This window comes from Triplophysa rosa, linkage group LG4, assembly GCF_024868665.1.
Source record: "Triplophysa rosa linkage group LG4, Trosa_1v2, whole genome shotgun sequence".
NCBI classification, from domain to species: domain Eukaryota; kingdom Metazoa; phylum Chordata; class Actinopteri; order Cypriniformes; family Nemacheilidae; genus Triplophysa; species Triplophysa rosa.
In genome coordinates, this window is record NC_079893.1 from 15,501,323 (window position 1) to 15,523,541 (window position 22,219).

General features: G+C 45.8%; 1 protein-coding gene across 1 annotated transcript in view; it reads left to right on the forward strand.

The window, feature by feature from the left end:
* The window catches only part of LOC130552577 (vacuolar protein sorting-associated protein 8 homolog), a 293,391-nt gene that overhangs the window by 47,695 nt on the left and 223,477 nt on the right, over nt 1-22,219 (forward strand). Inside the window, exons 15-17 of the mRNA XM_057330929.1 lie at nt 2,447-2,482; nt 2,567-2,657; nt 9,793-9,839. Coding sequence (XP_057186912.1) covers nt 2,447-2,482; nt 2,567-2,657; nt 9,793-9,839 — 174 coding nt within the window. The remainder of the gene's footprint in view (nt 1-2,446; nt 2,483-2,566; nt 2,658-9,792; nt 9,840-22,219) is intronic.

The window sequence follows — 22,219 nt, forward strand, 5'->3', positions numbered from 1 at the left end:
CCTGTGTGATGTAGCAAGTTGGGGCGGGGCTAGTTCTCCCCAGCTGCCTCAAATTCTTAATTAGTGGCTCTTTGTTAGGTGTGCATGCAACCTGCTCTGTAGTTGATCTTTGTCCTCCTTGGCTGAGAGAGCCAGAGTTGATGTGTACTTGACATTGTAAGTTTGTTTCTTTATATTCCTTAGTTATGTCACTTATGTGTATTGTACTTTGTGATGTTTGGAATTTACCTTCATTAATTTGTGATGTTGTATTCATGTAATTTCTGAAATATTGCTTGTGTTTATCTACTAATTGTAGATACCATACAACTCTGGTCTGAAGCAGTCCTGCGAAAATAAAATAAAGTATGATCATTGAATAAACTGGACTTATTGTGTTTTAATGGACACACCATCCTGGTAGCGCACCTCTCCTGAATCAACCTTTAACTGTAACATATTTCACAACCTTTATTTTTAAGAGTGTACAGTTAGGTCCATAACTATTCGGACAGAGGCACATTTTTTGTTATTTTAGCCATGTACCAAAATGTAGTCAAGTTACAGTTTTTTATTGGATATATTGTCTTAAAGTGCACACTCAGCTTTGTTTACAGTGTTTTCACATCCAGGTTAGCTGAAGGGTTTAGGAATTACTGTCAGGGATAGAGCACATGGATTCAATTGCGGGTTAACAGGCTTTATTGAGAACACACAACTGGGCAAAGTCAAGAATGTGAGTGCAATAATGGGCAGGACAGCAGGTTAGGTGCTAGCTGAAGAACCACCTCCGGGGTGCCGGACCCGTGCGAAGGGGAGATGAGACGCTTGGAGAGGAAATCCCCCAAGCGAGAGACACAGTTGGCAACCGAGAGACCAATGCCCATACAGACAGCCGAGATACCTGGAGGGCGAAGAGGCTGAAGAGGGATCCGACAGAGTAGAGAGTTTATTTATTTTATTTAGCCTTGTTGTGCAAGTTCTCTGGAGCTTGTGCAGAGGCAGCAGCTTTTGCCAGAGGGGAACTGGAATCCCCTGGTTGGGCCTGTGTTCTCCTGAGGTTTTTTTTCTCGATTAGAGTTTTGGGTTCCTCGCCACCGTTTGCATACTGTTTTTGCACTATCTGCCTGACCGGGGGGCTGCTTTAGAATCTTAAAGTTTTACTTAATTAATATTGCATATAGGAATTTATTATCTGCTATATTTGACCTGTGCTTCTCTCTCCTTTATCCTAAATGTGTGCTCTCACTGAGCGTGTGTGTGTGTGCGTACTTGTCTGTGTACGTACGTGTGTGTGTGTGTGTGTGTGTGTGTGTGTGTCTCTGTGTCTGTGTGGGTTGGTGCGTGTGCGTGTTGTGTGTGTGGAGTGTTTTGTGTGTGGGTGTGTCTGTCTTCTGTGTTTTCAACCTTTTCTTGTTTTTGCAGGTACAACTTTGATTGTTTTGCTTGTAGTCAATGTGTCTCATGTACAGCTGCTTTGTAACAATGAAAATTGTAAAAGCGCTATATAAATAAAGTTGAGTTGAGAGTTGAGTTGAGAGTTCATCCACATGACAAGACAAGAAAGTCCCCAAAAAACCAAGGCTCGAGCGTAATCCACACAGCCAGACTAGAGGGCAACAATGCTGGAAGCTTGGTAATGACAATCGCACACAGAACAAAGAAACAGAGGAATAAATGGGGCAAAATTATTTTTTAAATAGTTCAATAGAAATCAAAACTATTCTTCCTTTGTTATTATACAATATACATGTTTTGTCATTTGAGAACACGAGTAGATTATCATTTCAATTATTTATTTTTCAGACATTAATTTTACTACGTTCAAATTACAACATATGGACTCTGGATGCGTTACAGTTATAATCTGGGCGTGTTACAGTAATGGGATTTTCATGCTATGACTGATACTTAAAATAGCCACATCAGTGTGATCAAACCTCATGACAAAACATGTCTCAAGTTTTATCCAAATTACTCCATTTATGCAGTGGATATGAAACACTTTCTGTTTCTTCTCTTTGTCATAAATGTATTGCTTTCCCATGGCGTGCAGTTTATCCGCTTCAATATCTTGGCAACATCTTTACAAAGTCAATCACATGACAATCACATGAAGTACTTTATATAAAAGTGCATCACATTTTTGGAGGGAAGGAGGGGAAGTCACATTTGTGTGTTATGATACAGGGCATCAATGCCTTTTGTAAGTACTCTCTAAATCCTTAAGGTTGGGCTCTAAATTGTATCTTGTAAAACTTAAATGAACAGTTTGTGTTTAGCTGTAACTTTAGTAACCTTTTGACTGAGCGCTGCTGTTCCTTAGCAGTTGTGGTAATGACACATCACGCAAGCCCTTCATATTCACTAAGGTCTGCTCTCTGTGATGTCCTAGCTGATGCATCACTGCTTCCAAGTGTTGATTTGTGAAATGATTTGTGGCTAATCATTGTGTTGTTTTCTCTAGTCTGTGCACATCATGACCTTGAGGAACTGGCGTGAGGTAAGGCATTGTTTTATGGCACTTAATTAACATATATGATTAGCCTGCTAAAGAATGTATTAAGACTGTTATTGTTTCCTGCAGCGTGTAGACCATCTGCTGAAGCAGGAGAAATGCATTGAGGCTCTTTCACTTGCCTGGTCTTTCCATGAGGGTACTGCTAAAGCTGTGCTTGGTGAGACCCTGCTGTTTTATCTTTAATTAAAATATTATTCTTCTAAAACTGTATGAGCCAACTGGTATGTCTGTGATTATCTCAAAAAATGCTTTGATTTCTTGGAAAATGATTGCAGCTTTCAGATTTCAAAGCATGTGTCCACCGTAACTTTTTATACATGTCAACACATTATTACAATGCTAATTTCATGTTTCAAAAAATAGATGTAAATTGTTTGTTGCTTACAAATGATTGCTTTAATTAATGTTTTGCAGGATAGAACCTTATAATTTTAAGCAGAAAGTTTTTTCTCCAGAATTAGAAGGTTCTATCTGCGTTTGACCCGTTACAAAAATCCCCATTTACAAATTTCAGAGGATTTTGATATTGTGCATTTAAGGTGTCTGTTTTTTTCATGTGTGAAAGAGATTGGTTCCCCATATCATTTTTGCTGTATGAAATGCAAGCACTTATATTATACTTTAATATCTCAGAACTACTTAGAACGCAGATAGAACCTTGCAATTCCAAGGCGACAAATTGTTTAACAATGGTAATTGTTCGTTTTTGAATTTTTGAGATTATAGTTGTAGTGTATTTTTATCAATGTGAATCTCAAAAGTGTGCCATTTCAGTGAATGGAACGAATGGTCTGGCAAATTTAAATAAATTACATGTGAAAGTGAAAATATAAATCCAGATGAACTATTTAATTATATAAACTGTATGCTAAATATGTGCCAAAATGGAAAATTTAATTTAATTTTTATTTAGTAATGTACACACAATAATAACATAAATTCTAATTAAAATAAAAATGTTAGTTCCCTTTCTGTCGGTCTCTCGACGTTGTGTCGAACTGACAGAATGGGGTTTGTCTTGAGAACCTATCATCTTCTGAGTATTTAGAAAAGGCCAATGAAAATTGGCGAATGAAATTTGCATGCCGGGCTCCTCCCCGGATGTCCGGGTATAAGAGGGAAGCCGGCGTGCTCATTCATTCACCTTTTGTTCTTCAGAGCCTACGCATCTGATGAGCTTCTCTACGATCTTTGGTGATCATTTTTCTGCTGGAATCTACGACATGGACAGCGGACAGTCCCTTCCTGCAGTGACTCTCCCCTGGCCGTCTCGGCAGTTCCGGAGGTGTTCGAGCAAATTTCCTTTCTAAAAGAGCAAATTTCTCCAGCGTGGCATGTCCCGCTGTTCTCATGGGTGCAACACACTCATCGAGGAGGGGGACGGACACTATGCCTGCTTCCAGTACGCTGGGGCAGACGTTGTGGATACGTCCTGCCCGCACTGCGGGCGGTGATGATTCAGACGTTGCGTCACGGGTGGCTGTGTTCCCACGGGACTCAGCCACCACCTCGTTTGCTCCCCGTTCCGTGGCGGCAGGACTACGGCCCTGCCGTCCGCTACAGCAAGCAGCGAGGGTGATATGAGGTTTACTGTGAGCGATAATCCGCCAGCCACTGGCTCACGGACCGTTCGCACCTCGTCTCGCTTGTCTGACCATTCCCCAGGAGACGGTCTGCCGTCTTATTCCTCAATCACGTATTCGGACACGATGCGTGATGATGAGATGTCTCTTGCAGCATCGGGGGGTGACGTACTGCCATCCGACTCCGACGATTCCACGGGCTCCCTCCCTCGGTGGTCGAGCCCAGGAAGAAGCGGACGTCGAAATGTCAGCCATGCTTTCCCGGGCCGCCATGAGTGTTGGGTTGCAGTGCCCGCACTGCCTTTCCCGGCGCTCGCGGCTGGCTACATGGCACCTCGGGTTTGAGTGCCGCCCCCAGTGCCCTGTTTACCGGAAGTGCATGAGGAACTTAGTAAGACCTGGAACGCCCCTTTCCGGCACGTTTCACGTCAAACAAAGTTCCGTCACCCTCTCTTCCCTCGAGGTTGAGACAGCTGGAGGATACGTCGTTGTCCCCCAAGTGGAGTATGCCGCCGCGGTGCACTCGTGCCCGTAGGCGGCGGCCACCTGGGGGGGGGCTCGACCTAGACTCCCGTCCAAAGCATGTGGTGTCTCGGCATCTCTGGTGTCGAGAGCTTACATTGCGGCGGACCAAGCTGCCTCCTCTCTCCACGCTAGGGCTCCTGCCAGGCCAGGGCGTTCGAGAGAGCTCCACGAGGGTAAGACCGACCCAGCGCTTATGCAGGAACTCCGCGCCGTCACCGACCTCGCTCTACGGGCGACCAAGGTGACCACGCAGGCCCTGGGTCGGACGATGTCCACACTTGTGGTCCAGGAGAGACACCTCTGGCTGAACCTTGCACAGATGAGTAATGTTGAGAAAGTCCGCTTTCTCGACGCACCCGTCTCGCAAGGGGGGGCTGGTTGGTGTTACTGTCAAGCCGCAGCGGCCCCGCTCACCCCTGCCCGTCGGGGGGCGCGAGACCCGCACACGGCCTCCCGTGGAGGGTTCTCGACAGTAAAGAAGCAGTCCTCCGTGCCGCGACTCGGCCGCCTCGGCCGTCGAGTCCCGTGCACTGTCTGCTTCCCAGCAGCCCTGGTCCTTTTCGACGCCCTCCAAATCTGGCGCCCCCCACTCAGGCGGCCCCCCCTGGAGGAAACAACGAAGAGGAGACCATCGCCCCATCAGCAGCCGCGGTGAAGCGGCCCTCATGGGAAGACCTCAGGGGCATCGAGTCGGATAGGGACGGATCCTGCCCCGTCTACCCATCTGCTGGCCCCCTCCGGGGGGCTAGCGCCCACTTACTCTCAAAAAAGGAGAGTTTCCTCTCTCTCTGGGTTATCACAGCCGCTCCCACCCTCTGCACGATGGTGAATGGCAAACTCGACGTTGCGTCATGGCGAAGTCGAGTATAAACACCAGCCCTCAGCACTCTCAGTCAGACAGTGCGTTGAGCTGCGCAGTCGCCAGGCAGGAAAAACAGCAGAGCCGATCTCCTCCCCGGGGACCTCCCCCGGCAAGGAATCCGTACTGCTAGCCATCGAACCACCCCCCGGGGGTACGATGAAAAAGATCGTACCTTTAGTCCCCGTCTCATTCTGGGAGCCTGTCCGGCTTCCCAGACTGTCAGGCTGTCTATGGAAGACGATCCGTCTCGGCTACGAGATCCAGTCGCCTCACTCCCGCCAAGTTTCAGGGCATCCAATATACCTCAGTCAGAGGCTAGGATGTTCTCGTACTTCGGGCCGAGGTCACCACCCTTCTGGTGAAGGGAGTGATCGAGCCCGTCTCACCAGCCGAGATGTTCAACGGGTTTTACAGCCTGTACTTCATTGTCCCCAAGAAAGGCAGGGGGTTGCGCCCTATCTTGGGTCTGTGTGTTCTGAACAGGCACCTACACAATAGCTGCATTTCAGGTTGATCACGCAGAAGCGCATCCTCAGCAGGAGGTCAGCAGGAGGGCTGTCTCCAAACAGAGGCTGGCGCACTGGATCGTGGATGCCCTCGTTATGGCATACCGATCTCAATTCGCCCCTGCCCGTTGGGAGTGAGGCACACCCCTCATGGGCACTGGCTCAGGGCGCCTCTCTGGCAGACATCTGCAGAGCTGCGGGTTGGGCTATGCCCAACAACTCTGTGAGGTTCTAATACCTACACGCGGAACCGGTGTCAGCCCGCATCCTGGCAAGGTGTGGGACCGGCAGCCGGTAGGGCGTACGCCTACAGAAGCCCTTCCCCCTCCGGGGGGAGCAGTGGCGATCCCGCCTCACTTCTTTCCCCTCGGGTAAAGAACAGGCATTCCATCCATCACTAAGCACCCTTCCAGGGGACAGGCTGGGCAGAGCAGCCCTGCCCCTTTAGGCCGGGGAACAGTTGAGTTATCTCCCACATACAGTGGGGCAAAAAAGTATTTAGTCAGCCACCAATTGTGCAAGTTCTCCCACTTAAAAAGATGAGAGAGGTCTGTAATTTTCATCATAGGTACACTTCAACTATGAGAGACAGAATGAGAAAAAAATCCAGAAAATCACATTGTCTGATTTTTAAAGAATTTATTTGCAAATTATGGTGGAAAATAAGTATTTGGTCACCTACAAAAAAGCAAGATTTCTGGCTCTCACTTCTTCTTTAAGAGTCTCCTCTGTCCTCCACTCGTTACCTGTATTAATGACACCTGTTTGAACTCGTTATCAGTATAAAAGACACCTGTCCACAACCTCAAACAGTCAGACTCCAAACTCCCCTATGGCCAAGACCAAAGAGCTGTTAAAGGACACTAGAAACAAAATTGTAGACCTGCACCAGGCTGGGAAGACTGAATCTGCAATAGGTAAGCAGCTTGGTGTGAAGAAATCAACTGTGGGAGCAATTATTAGAAAATGGAAGACATACAAGACCACTGATAATCTCCCTCGATCTGGGGCTCCACTCAAGATCTCACCCCGTCGGGTCAAAATGATCACAAGAACGGTGAGCAAAAATCCCAGAACCGCACGGGGGGACCTAGTGAATGACCTGCAGAGAGCTGGGACCAAAGTAACAAAGGCTACCGTCAGTGACACACTACGCCGCCAGGGACTCAAATCCTGCAGTGCCAGACGTGTCCCCCTGCTTAAGCCAGTACATGTCCGGTCCCGTCTGAAGTTTGCTAGAGAGCATTTGGATGACCCAGAAGAGGATTGGGAGAATGTCATGGTCAGATGAAACCAAAATAGAACTTGTCGTGTTTGGAGGAGAAAGAATGCTGAGTTGCATCCAAAGAACACCATACCTACTGTGAAGTATGGGGGTGGAAACATCATGCTTTGGGGCTGTTTTTCTGCAAAGGGACCAGGACGACTGATCCGTGTAAAGGAAAGAATGAATGGGGCCATGTATCGTGAGATTTTGAGTAAAAACCTCCTTCCATCAGCAAGGGCATTGAAGATGAAACGTGGCTGGGTCTTTCAGCATGACAATGATCCCAAACACACCGCCCGGGCAACGAAGGAGTGGCTTCATAAGAAGCATTTCAAGGTCCTGGAGTGGTCTAGCCAGTCTCCAGATCTCAACCCCATAGAAAATCTTTGGAAATCCGTCTTGCCCAGCGACAGCCCCAACATCACTGCTCTAGAGGAGATCTGCATGGAGGAATGGGCCAAAGTACCAGCAACAGTGTGTAAAAACCTTGTTGCGACTTACAGAAAACGTTTGACCTCTGTCATTGCCAACAAAGGCTATATAACAAAGTATTGTGATGAACTTTTGTTATTGACCAAATACTTATTTTCCACCATAACTTGCAAATAAATTCTTTAAAAATCAGACAATGTGATTTTCTGGATTTTTTTCTCATTCTGTCTCTCATAAATTACAGGCCTTTCTCATCTTTTTAAGTGGGAGAACTTGCACAATTGGTGGCTGACTAAATACTTTTTTGCCCCACTGTAGCTCTAACCGGACCTAGTGCTCCAGACGTGGTAACACCCCCTCCGTGGGCTGTTCCGTCTGATGTATCCTCATGAATGGTTCTCACCTTGGCAACCCATGACCTCCCCAGGTGGACTCCCACCTTGCGGTTAACTCCTGCAGTCCGCACATTCCTCCCATGAGTTCTCCCCTGATGGTGAGACCATGTGGTGTCTCCACTAATTCCTCCCTACGGTAGGTAGTGGCCTCTGCCGCGTTTTTCCCCCAGGGGGGAATAATGCTTACCCAGTGGCCCGTATGGTGCCGGGCGGCTTCTCGCCATTTAGAGAACTAGGCCTCCGCCCGTGACGGCCGGTGACAGGGGCTTCCCAACTTTGTGTAAAGCTCTGGGTCCCCCTTCCTCTCCACTGGAGGGTCATAATTTCGCGTTAGCGTCTTCGTCTGACTCGCCCAGGCCAGTCAACGTCGCTCCGCAGAGATTGTGACGCGGCTCAGTGCTGTGGCGTTTTCCATAGGAACCCCATTCTGTCGGTTTGACACAACGTCGAGAGACCGACAGAAAGGGAATGTCTTGGTTACGGATGTAACCTCGGTTCCCTGATGGAGGGAACGAGACGTTGTGTCCCTCATGCCACAACACTGGCCGCCCACCCCAGCGGTCGGGGGAGGATGCTTTAGGCTCCTCAGACCAATAGGTGAATGAATGAGCACGCCGGCTTCCCTCTTATACCCGGACATCCGGGGAGGAGCCCGGCATGCAAATTTAATTCGCCAATTTTCATTGGCGTTTTCTAAATACTCAGAAGATGATAGGTTCTCAAGACAAACCCCATTCTGTCGGTTCGACACAACGTCTCGTTCCCTCCATCAGGGAACCGAGGTTACATCCGTAACCAAGACGTTTTCGTTTTATTATCCCTTATCAGTTTTAAAGTCGGCATGAAATAAAAAATGATAATTCTATTTGTTTTACACAGTGGTGCAGTATTTACTTTGATGCAGTATTTAGTATACATTTCTTATCCTTGCACATCATTATTTAAAAAAAAAAAATTGCACTTGTAATCTTTGATCAAAAACGTTAATCTCCTCCACCTCTCGAAACGACTTCTCTTCACTTCTGGTCATGAGGAATGGTGCGAGGACAGGTCTGCGATGACTGACAGATTGCAAACTGGCGTTCAAAACTTTCACCTTTCAACGATCCAATCAGTTCTCAGTGGATGAAGTCCCGCCCTACATTTTTTCTCTTTTCAGAAGTCGTTTTACTCAGGTGTAAGTCACAATACGGAAAAAAAGACAATTGCTACTTCCGTTTCATGCCGACTTTAAAATAAAATGTCAAATCACTTATAGGCTAGTTTCACAAGATGGCGCCGGTGAGCTTTTGTTACTCCAGAGTCTGCAGACTAATTTCCGGTTGTATAACACTATCAAGTTGTTTTGGCTCAACAAAGTGCTCAACAATGTGAAGAGGATCTGTCATAACACTTATATGTTACTTTTTATTATTTTATTTAGTATCTAAAAAACACCCATATTTGCCAGCCAAAAATCCTCCTTTTCCCATACAGTGTTATACCACCAGAAATTACTCTTCCGACTCTGGCATCCCAAATGCTCACTGGTGCCATCTTGTGCAACTAGTGAATTGCGTTTCCAATATTATGTTTCTATGCTGCTGAATAGATACAGTATTATGTGATTTTGTTAAACACTTAGAATACTATGCAGCTACAATAAGGTGCTGAAATTATTTGAACGCTCTATTAAGATAAATTGATATTAGAATATGAAACTTTGATGTGTTTATGTAACAGGTCTGTATGACGACCCTGCTAAAAGAAAATGTGTAGTTGCAGACAAGGTAAGACCTTTGAGATTAAAATAGAAATTACAATACATTATTTAAGTCTAGTTATACTATCAAGTACAGAAAAAATATTACCATGTCAGTGATAACCAGTATTGTTGGTTTTATTACATAGATTACCATACTGTACATCAATTATAACTTTTTCTCTTTTGGAACTTTTAAGACTGCATGCTTAAGTGAGATACTGTATGGATATAAGATTAACAGTACTGTGTGCATTTATGCATAAAAATGAAAGCTTCCATGGAAAAAAGGTTAACAGAGCCAATGTAAGACCATTCATTTGAATATTTTTTTCTGTAAATGCGGATTTTTTTATTTTTTGCCCTCGGTGGGAAGACCCATGCAAATTGCATAAATTAAATTATTTTTTTGTGACTGGGCTTGGGGTGCTGTTTGTCGATGTGCGTGTTGTCATCATCCTATATATATATGACATATGACGTGTGTGTGTACAGTAAATGATGACACTATTTTCATTTTGGGTAAACTATCCCTTAATGATAAAATGTGCATGGCAAGTATGTAAAAAATATTACCAACTGAAACAGTCTTTATACTGTACTAGAAAACAGTATTACAGTGGCTTGCAAAAGTATTCATACTCCTTAATTTTTTTTAAAGGTGGGGTGAACAGAAACATTTTCAAAGTTTTAATTTTAGTAAACTAAAATAACCTTGCTGTTGTCTCACTGTAAGAGGGTTCCTGAGATGTGCCCGGCTGAGCCATAGAGCCTTCTATGCGTAGTTTGCATGTTGTCCCTGTGTTAGTGTGGGTGTTCTTAATGTACTCCAGTTTTCCCCACAGTCTTAAAATTTGCAGATGATGTAAACCAAAGTCACTAAACTACTCTTAGATGTATGTTTGTGAGTGTGTGTGTGTCTGTGAATGTGTGTTTGTTTCTGTAAGTGCTCTGCAATGGACTGATCATCTTTACAGTTTGCACCCTGCTTGTGACCCAAGATGCTTGGATAGGTTCCAACCCTCCCCTGACCTTGTATAGGATAAGTGTGTTTGGACTACAAAACTGTCCTAATTTTTCATTAACAATTCCATAATGATAAATTATAGCATCGCGCCGAATCCAGAGTGGACAAAATTAAAAATTATAATGGGTTCTGATGCGTTTCTAATGTCTTTTGTCGTGTCGCGTCTAGCATGTCTGGTGTAAACACGGTGTTAGATAAACTTTCCGGGTCGCTAAAGACCCGAATATTTAATAATGATTGGGTAAATACTTGTGCATTTAAGGATAATGGCAAAAATGCACATGGATTGACACGAAAAAGTAACAGTTTTACTTTAAAAGTGTGCAAGTTACAGTATGTCTAATGTGTTTTCAACAAACAAGTTACAGTACGTGTTTTCACTTTCCTGAATGCACTGTTGTCATACTTTTTTTGGTCAGACAGATGAGTAAATCCTAATCTCTCATAACCCTCAGAGAAACAAATAAAACAACATTATTAAACAACATGGTATATGCTTATATTCAGGCTTGTGATCAGTCAAGGACAAAAAGAGAAGGAAGACTTCATGCACCCTTGCCCCATTGTAAAATTAAAATAAATAATTAATTTAACTAATTTAACTGACAAGAAACCTGACAAATACAACAAAAAATAGTGTTTTAATCGCATTAATCACATCCATAATAAAAAAATGTGTTTACATAATATAATAATGTATTTATAAACACAAAAGCATACACATACTTGTGTGTGTATATATATATTAAACAGTATGTAGCCAAAAACTTTTGAAAAACAGAGTTTTCTGTAATGTAAGCATGTAATGACAAAAAAATTGTGTGAAAACGTCTCTTTCTTCGGAGACTGCTCTTTTCGCCCCACTGGGGGAGAACAATGGACTTCTACTGTCTCGCACCCCTTGATGAGCCACGCGGCTGGTCATGAGGCCCTGAACTTTCCAGCTGGACTGCATTCTGAAACCTTTTGAACAATTCCATCTCTACACGCGCATACGGGTATTGGTCCAGCACAGAGCTCGCAAGTATTCAATTCTATATATAGAATAGCTGCGTTAAGTTTGTACCTCTTTGTTAAAGATGATTTTACTGGTGTTCAGAAGTCGCTGCCATGCTCTCTCTCTCTCTCTCTCTCTCTCTCTCTCTCTCTCTCTCTCTCTCTCTCTCTCTCTTCTCACTCTTTTCTCACTCTTTCTCTCTCCATGCTCCCTAGCGCATTTGTGTTTCATGTTTCTTTGTTTTGTTTGTGTTTATGTGATCGTCATTATGTTTTCCATGTAGAGTAGAGTTTAATTGTAATGGACGTGACAAGGACTCAGATGCAGGTATGGTTAAATGGAGAATTTATTCCAAACAACAAAAAAAAAAAGGTAAATCCAAAATAAACACAAGGTGACAGGGTACTCCTGGCAGCAACAACAACAAAAACCAACAAGAAAAAAACCAACTGTTCACTCCAGTGGGGCGAGAATAGCGCCGGTATCCGTAAGGTAAAACTAGAGGCAAAAAGCCTAATGGGAAAAACAGTCCAAACAGGCCCTCTCAGTTATCGAGTTATTGCAGTAGAGACGCGGAGATTAAATCCTGCCTTGTGAACAGTAGAGTAGAGAACAAAAGCATTAGTACATGGCATAATCGCAACCAACAAATACATCACCACGCTGAGAACAGGGACAGCCGTGGCTAAAATAGAGGGAAAAACAAATGGAAAACAGGTGTGAGTAATTAACGCCGCTGAGTAGCTGAATGGGGAACCAGGCGGGAGCAAAGTGAAGGGGAAAAACAATCCAACAGTAAAACAAAAAAAAGAAACAAACTAACAGGCAGAGCCTGACAGAATCCCCTCCCCAAAGGTGCCTCATGGCACATCCAGACAGCTACTCCTGCGAGCGGAGAAAACGATCAATAAGGGAGGGGTCCAATTTGTCCCGATCGGGGATCCAGCACCTCTCCTCCGGACCGTAGCCCTCCCAGTCTACCAGGTATTGATGGCCTCTACCCCGCCGTCTTACATCGAGGAGTCGGCGTACTGTGTAGGCCGGCGACCCCTCGATGAGCCTAGGGGGCGGAGGGGCAGAGGTCGAGTTGCCACAGGACGGAGGAAGTCCCGTGACGAAGTCCATGGCAATGTGGGACCAAGGTCTCGAAGGGGTAGGTAACGGCCGCAAGAGTCCTGCCGTGGGACGGTTGGAAGTCTTATTGGTCGCGCAGACTGGGCAGGCCGAGACGAACTCCTGAGCATCCCGCGCCATGGAGGGCCACCAGAACCGTTGCTTAATAAGCGCGATGGTACGAGAAGCTCCCGGGTGGCAAGCTAGTTTGGAGGAATGTCCCCACTGGAGGACGCTGGTTCGGACCGACTGAGGAACGAACAATAAGCTCTCTGGAACACCAGCCGGGGGAGTAACGCCATTCAGCGCCTCGCGGACCATCGATTTCACCCTCCAAGTGACCGCCGCAACCACTCGACCGGGGGGAACAACGGACACCGGGGGGGTGGAAGTAGTCTCTACCTCAAATTGACGCGAGAGTGCATCCGGCTTACCGTTCTTACTCCCCGGACGGTAGGCAATGACAAAATCAATACGACCGAAAAAGAGAGTCTAGCGAGCCTGCCGAGAGTTCCGTCGCTTGACCGAGCGGATGTGTTCTAGGTTTCTATGGTCGGTCCAAACCAGGAAAGGAACCTTGGCGCCCTCCAACCAGTGGCGCCATTCCTCCAACGCAAGCTTCACGGCTAACAACTCTTTATTACCGATGCCGTAATTCCGCTCTGAGGAATTGAGCCGGCGGGAGAACGCACAGGGGTGTATCTTGTCGTCTGGGGCGGCCCGTTGGGACAAGATCGCTCCTACCCCTGCCTCCGAAGCATCTACCTCCACAATGAACTGACGAGACGGGTGAGGATTAACAAGAATGGGGCGGACGTAAAAAGATTCTTTAGTTTAACAAAAGCTGTTTGGGCTCGTTCGGACCATTCGAAACGTCTCAAAGTGGAGATGAGCTCCGACAAGGGAAGAGCGACCTGACTGAACCCTCGGATGAACCGCCTGTAAAAATTGGCGAACCGCTGGACCGCCTTGCGGTTCACCGGGGTGGACCAATTAGCAACTGCTTCTACTTTGGCAGGGTCCATCCGAATACCCTCAGACGACAAAATAAATCCCAGAAACGGAACCGACCGTGCGTGAAACTTGCATTTCTCCACCTTGGCGAACAGATGATTCTCAAGTAACCGGCCTAAGACTCGCCGGACGTGCTGGACATGGTCTCGTTAGTTGTGTGAGAAGATCAAAATGTCATCGAGGTAAACGAAAACGAACCGGTCGACCATGTCTCTAAGCATGTCGTTGACGAGCCTCTGAAAAACCGCCGGTGCGTTCGACAGGCCAAAAGGCATCACTCGATACTCAAAGTGGCCTGTGGGAGTGTTAATGGCGGTTTTCCATTTGTTCCCCTTCCTAATCCTGACTAAGTGATGAGCATTGCGTAAGTCTAACTTCGTAAAGATGGTTGCGCCCTGCAAGAGCTCGAAGGCTGACGACATCAAAGGCAATGGGTGACTATTCTTGACCGTGATGTCGTTCAGCCCCCGGTAATCAATGCAGGGGCGAAGGGAACCATCTTTCTTCTCCACGAAGAAAAACCCCGCCCCAGCCGGAGAAGAAGAGGGACGAATAATGTCGGTCAACAAGGAATCGGCCACGTACCTTTCCATAGCCTCCCTCTCGGGACCAGAGAGAGATTAAAGGCAACCCTTAGGTGGAGAGGTGCCAGGTAATAGGTACGGGCGGTGCGCAGGAAGAGATGCCTCTCGAGACCTACTGAATACCGCTCTAAGATCATGATAAACGGCAGGTACCCCGTGAGGTGAACAGGATCCTCCTGTAACAGAGGGGTAGAGATCGAGGGAGACAAAGCAGTAGTTAAACAATTAGACGCACAGAAAACACTCCATTCACACACAACATTGTTTCTCCAGTCAATGTGAGTGTTATTTTTCGACAGCCAAGCATGACCCAAAATGACTTGATCAGAGGGTGAATGGATTAGGAGAAACTGGAGCACCTCTGTGTGATTACCGGAAGTGGTGAGCGACACAGGTTCAGTGGTGGAGGTGATGTCGGTGAGTGGGGTGCCGCAGAGTGTTTCTGCCTCGATAGTCTTGGTGAGTGGAGTAACGGGAATTCTCCACTTCTTGGCAAGTTCTATGTCAATAAAATCACCCTCCGCTCCAGAGTCTATGAGGGCCTACACTGAGTGGCTCCCTCCCCTCCACTGAATGACTGCCTGGAGAACAGTACGGCTGCGAGAGAGAAGGCTGGCAGGAGTAACGCTTACCCTACGGGAAGTCATGTCGCCAGGATGATGTCTGCTGAGTGGGCAGACCGCCACTAAATGTCCAGGATCAGTGCAGTAAAGGCACAGGTCGTTGGGCAGACGTCGACGACATTCGTGGTTGGCATGGTAGTTATGCATTGTCGGATCTCCGCTACTTCCTGCTGCTGACGACCCAATAGCACACTGCTTTATGACAGCTTGGCGGACATCTGTCTCTCCTGCTGAGTCCATCCTTTGTGTGGCGATGTACTGTAATGGACGTGACAAGGACTCAGATGCAGGTATGGTTAAATGGAGAATTTATTCCAAACAACAAAAAAAACCAAAAAGGTAAATCCAAAATAAACACAAGGTGACAGGGTACTCCTGGCAGCAACAACAACAAAAACCAACAAGAAAAAAAACCAACTGTTCACTCCAGTGGGGCGAGAATAGCGCCGGTATCCATAAGGTAAAACTAGAGGCAAAAAGCCGAATGGGAAAAACAGTCCAAACCGGCCCTCTCAGTTATCGCCTCCCTGGGGAGAGACGCGGAGATTAAATCCTGCCTTGTGAACAGTAGAGTAGAGAACAAAAGCATTAGTACATGGCATAATGCTCGCAACCAACAAATACATCGCCACGCTGAGAACAGGGACAGCCGTGGCTAGAATAGAGGGAAAAACAAATGGAAAACATGTGTGAGTAATTAACGCCGCTTAGTAGCTGAATGGGGAACCAGGCGGGAGAGAAGTGAAGGGGAAAAACAATCCAACAGTAAAACATAAAAAATAAACAAACTAACAGGCAGAGCCTGACATTAATAAACAACCATATATAGTCACCTGTAAGGGGGTTTCTGCGTTCAGCTCATATACTTGGTTGTTTGATTTACGCTACCTTTGCTCTAAATCCTGTTTGGTAAAGTCACGTTACTTATGGCCATGAAATAATGTAAAGTATATAATTTCATTGATGCATTCGCTGGACGAATGCATAAAAGTATTGTTATGATTTATATTACTAATCAGGTGAAAACACACAAGACAGACATACCCACATACAAAACACTCCACACACACAATATGCACACGTACTAACACACATAGACATAGACACACACACACACGGACGCGCACGCATGCACACACGTACACAAACAAGTACGCACACACAGTGAGAGCAAACATTTAAGATAAAGGAGAGAGAAGCACAGGTCAAATACAACAGACTATAAATTCCTATATGCAATATTGATTAAGTAAAACTTTAAAATTCTAAAGCAGCCCCCCGGCCAGGCAAATAGTGCAAAAGAACAGTATGCAAACGGTGGCGAGGAACCCAAAACTCTAATCGAGAAAAAAAACTCAGGAGAACCCAGGCCCAACCAGGGGATTCCAGTTCCCCTCTGGCAAAAGCTGCTGCCTCTGCACAAGCTCCACTGAGCTTGCACAACAAGGCTAAATAAAAATAAATAAACTTACTAATAAGGTAAATTATAGTTTTAAGGTTATCATTTATATTCTAATAGCATTTGAGAATTTGTGGTGAAGACGTGTCAAGTGACCGCGTCCTTCTTTATCCAGCTCTATCATCTCAGCTCTTGTCAGGTCTCCGCTCTGCCATCAGGTCAGGCCATGAACTGCATCCTGCTCGCTGTGTTAACCTTGGAATAATGAGACAAGACTGGCTGAGAGTAGAGTACTGTTCTGCACTCTTTGATGCAACAAGTACATCAGTTGTGTTTTTGGTTCCGGTTGATCTAACTAGTGCAGCCTAAACCCTCAAATGATTTATATTATGGAAGTGTAGTGTATGCAAGATTAAAAAGATGCGTCTTTAGACTAGATTTAAACTGACAGAGTGTGTCTGCCTCTCGGACAGTGCAGGGAAGACTATTCCAAAGTTTAGGCACTAAATAGGAAAAGGATCTACCACCTGCACTTGATTTTGAAATTCTAGGTATTACCTACTGACAGGACACCTGAGAGCGTAATGCACGTGAAGGGTTGCAATACAATAGGAGTTCACTCAAGTACTGAGGAGCTAAACCATGTATGGCATTATAGGTAATAAGCAAGATTTTAAAGTTAACGCGATGCTTTATAGGTAACCAGTGCAAGATTGACAGAACCAGGCTAATATGGTCATACTTTTTTGTACGTGTAAGAACTCGAGCTGCCGCGTTTTGGACCAGTTGGAGTTTTTGTAATAATCCAGCAGGGGAACCACCTAACAGTGCATTACAGTAATCTAGTCTTGATGTCTAGCAAGGTCTAGCAGCACCAATAACGAGATACAACCTCGATCAGATGCCAATAGCAGATAATTTGTAACTCTGATCAAAGCAGTCTCTGTACTGTGACATGCTCTAAATCCAGACTGGAATTCTTCATTGATGTCATTCCTTTGGAGGAAGGAGCATAATTGAGTTGAAACTACCAAAATCCAAAACTACCAGAACCCACCAAATTCTTTAATAAAATCTGTGTGGTGCCCTGGAGGCCTATATACAATAGCTAGAATAAATTTTAAAAATGTTTTATCCTTAGTATTAGGTGTTGAAACATGAAGTACCATGACTTCAAAAGCATTGTATTTAGAGTTAGACTTCTGGGAAATGCTAAAAGAGTTATTGTGAAGTGCTGCGACACCTCCCCTTCTGCCTTTTAGACGAGGCTCGTGTTTATAATAATAATCTTGGGGGACAGATTCATTTAAAGTAATATAATCATCTGGTTTTACCCATGTTTCTGTGAAACAGAGCATGTCTATTTTATGATCTGTTATTATATCGTTAACAAAACGTGCTTTATTAGAGAGAGATCTAATATTTAGCAATCCGAGTCGTAACAGTTGATTATCTGTATTTTGTTCATGTTTAATTTGTTTAACGTTTATTAAATTACTTTCAAGAGGTTTACGCATTATTTTATGTTTGCTAATCCGGGGGACAGACACAGTCTCTATTTTGTGATGTTTGGGAGAAGGGATTATTACATGTTGTACATTTTGTGTATTCTGTGACGTGAGACGGCAAGCAGACAGTTGGTTAAGCCATTCTTTCTGCTCCCTGACCTGGGCCCCAGCGAGTCAAGCTTTAGCATTAGTATTATTAAGACTTTTGCCATATTTCTAGACAGGATGGAAGCCCGAGCCCAGGAGGGATGGAGACCATCTCGTTTCAACAGGTCAGGTCTGCCCTCAAAACTCTTCCAGTTATTTATAAAAACTATATCATTCTGCAGGCACCACTCAGACAACCAGCCATTTAGTGATGATAATTTGCTATAAATCTCATCACCACGATAAGCAGTGAGGGGGCCAGAGAATATTACAGTGTCTGACAGCATGCTTGCGAGCTCACACACCTCTTTGATGTTATCTTTTGTGATCGCCGATTGATGGAGTCGAACATCATTTGTGCCGACGTGAATAACAATCTTACTGAATTTACGATTAGCCTTAGCCAGCACATTTAAATTTGACTTCATGTCAGGCGCTCTGGCTCCCGGTAAATATTCTTTCTCCCCATGGTTTCTTACGTTTTCTCCCTTGCAGTTATAATTGAATTTGATAATACTTAGATTTTAATTAAACCAACTTAATTAAATTTTAACTTTGATCAAAACAATCAGATTGCACTCTTTAAGGTGTTTAGGAGTAACTCTCAATCGCCTAATAATTTTTTTATTTCAGTTATTCATATGATAATGATTTAACTGACTTTGCTATGACTCCATAGTGACCCCTAACTACGGGCCCTGTCATAGACCTTAGTGTGGAGCCAGTTCACCCCCGAACATGGAAACCCTCCTTCTCTATCCTAACCTCTCTCTCTCTTCTCCTATGTGATTTTGTTTTTCTTTTCCTATCGGAGACTGAACCTGTCTGAACATCAGTAAAATTCATGGTAATTATGTTGATGAACTGAATAGCCTGAGTCACAGAATGACCTCCTAGGTATACACTCTTCAGCCAGATTAGTCATAGTTTTTCCTATGTTCACCCACACCAATTATCTGCTCCCGCCTTCACGGCTAGGATAATGAGCGTTTAGTTTGCGTCACTAACTGACCAACTCAGTTAAGTGTGCAACACATAGCCAATATATTTAGCTCAGTAGATCTGTACGGACTTGCATCTTGCTCTTTGTGCCTTTCTCTCTTCCCCTGTGTCTCAATATGTTCAGACTTTCCAGTCCTGTCACCTGCCAGACCAGCCAGCGACCAGGCCAAGCGCTGCGATGGACTCCTGCCCGGGACCAACAGTGGCACCAGGCAACTGCGCTGAGAGCAGTTGGTCGGACGACCTAAACCGGCGAAGGGACCACGATCCAAACCAGAGCTTCAACTACAGAGAGCCAACAAACCCATCTGAAGTGCACAGCCAGGATCATCGGTGACCACGACCAGATCGTCCAACTAGAGCCAAAGCGACGGAAGCCGGAAGGGGCCAGAATCACGTGCAGAACCGCCTAGACCAGCTGGACCTGCAAATGACAGCGGATGAAGAGGACCAGGAGCTACAGGAGGAGATGAAAAGCTGCAAGAGTCCTTTGCAACACACAGACTGAGCGCAGAGAGCAATTGGAGCAGATGCCAGAAAGGAGCTGTTAGGAAAATTCCAACACGCAGAAGCTCTCTTCATAATGGCCCAGGTAAAAAAGCAACAATGCCACGGCCAAGGCCTATAAAGGCCATCTGCAAGCAGCCATGCTAAAGTCCAAGCCATGACTCAGCAATGGAACCAAAATGAACTGAACATCATGCATCATACTGATGAATTGAAAGGCTTGCAGACTACAAGGTGAACAGATAGGAGAAGCAACAGAATCTCTCCTGACAAACAGGCCAGCCCCCAGCGAAAAGGCCAAAGCTGCGAAAGGGTGGGCCAAAGCCCACTGTTCACACCTTCCTAGCCAGCAAACACAGAGGGGTGGGGCAGGAACCATCCAGAAGAACCTGCAGACACACACCCTGCGTGTCCCCACAGACCACAGTAAGTTGGCCAGAAACATGACAGCTGTCACCATTTAACGCTGTCACTCTGAACACTGCAGGAGGCCACAACAAACTCCTACCTGCAAAACATTGACTCTCAGGCAGGAACACTGCCCAGTGTGACCACACAAGACAGATCACCTGCTTAGGATCACCTCCAGCCTAGAGGACCAGAGCTCCTATGCCAGCAGTCAGAAACTGTCAAAGTGGATTACAGCAGCTACAACACCTCTGCTACAGCCAGCATCCGAGCCTACATGAGACGACGTAACAGGCCGAAAGGGAAGAAGACTTCAACGCAAAACTCTCCTGCCTCAGAAATCCGCATCACACTGTGAGTCATCACCTAAGCACTACGGCCTTCTTCCGCCAAGATCACCTGATATCTGGGGAACTCAGCCCATTAAGCTTACAGAGAACATAGCGCTGCCCCCATAAAGACGGTTTAAATCTCTACACATCACAAAGAACTGACTCTGGAGGGTGCACCACAGCAGCAGATCTTCAGCAGAGACTCAGCAGATGTTACAGCCTGCCAGGAACAGCCAAGCACCAGAGCGGATGCCCTGAGACAACATGGAGCTGACCACTTTTGTCGGTCGACCCGAAAGATGACGCCCGTGGAAACCCAGCTGGCAACCTAGGAGCCACTGACCCGTTCCGGCCCAACAGTCATCGACACTTGTCCAGAGAGCAAAACATTGCATCTACGTCTGAACCAGCAGAGATCCTGAGGACATCAAAGGAGCTGATTCCACAAATCCTCACCAGGAGGATGTAAAAAATCTAAATCAGACTCTTTTTGACCACGAGTGGCATGAGAAATGAACAAGCCTCCAGAATGCCCTTCAACTGAGAAAGATGTCCAGATCTCTGCAACCTGCTTGTCAACCACAGAGACAGTCATCCTAGCACCAGATGAGCATGGCACCCAGGCCGCATCTCACCAGACTGCTGACTACCCAGAACAAGCCGAGACATACACACGGCCATCAACTGAGGTATGACTGAAACAAGAAGTTCCCACACACCTGACCAGCAGCTCCACAAGCATGTAAACCCCATGTACATATCACAAATAAACACACGCTCTCTCTTCACCAGCGAAGACCTGCTGAATTGTTTTGATCCTCTAAGAGACTTTAACCATTACAAAAGAATTGGGCTCAAGTACGGGAACTTCCGCTTCCCAGCCAGCCAACTCGTCTGAAATGCATTGCTAGGTCACAAAAGTTAGGCATGACATCTCAGCCGGTCGCGAGAACTCAGTCTCAAGGTCAAACCAGCCGACGACCCAAACGTTTCCTGCCCTTACCTGCCAAAGGCACATCAACAAGTGACATGATGATAGCAGGCACGGAACTAGGGGCAGATATCTCAGACATCAGCTTTGCACTGTTCACACGCTCTCCACAACAACACCAGCATCAAACATTTCCTCTGCTGTCAAGTGCACGCAGTTTCCATTGGACTCATGCCTGTCAACCATGGCAATGGCCCAGGACACCCGTGTTTTGAACTTGAAATGGAATAACCAATGCTGAACCTGCTACTTCCGGGTTCTCGCGAACCTCACAGCCCCATGGGGGCCCTGTCAAGTACGAGAACTTTCTGCCAGACTAGACTAGCCCAGAGCTTCGCACTCTGGTGAATAAATGAGAGTGTAGCACCTCCATTCACCAAAAGGGGTCACTGTTCAGCTCAACAAACAGTGTGACCAAGCCCTGAACCACACATATTCAATGGAATACGTGGAGCATGGCCCACTCTGGAAGCCCCACCCCCTTTTTACTGAATAAGTCATCTTTTGCAGTGACATACTGTACAAGTGAGTACATTTACCAAAGACTTTGAACAATGCCTTCATGAAGAGCATGACAGCGGATTACCACCCTAAGGACATGGACAACGCCCTGCACCTGCCATAAACGGCCAGTGCTAGAGCTGCTCTTCACAAAAGACAATGATTCAGAACTAATGTCAACTATGCGGCCCCACTCACAGAATCACATGACATTACATCCCAAGCTAGCTGCATCCCGGGCTACACAGAACACCA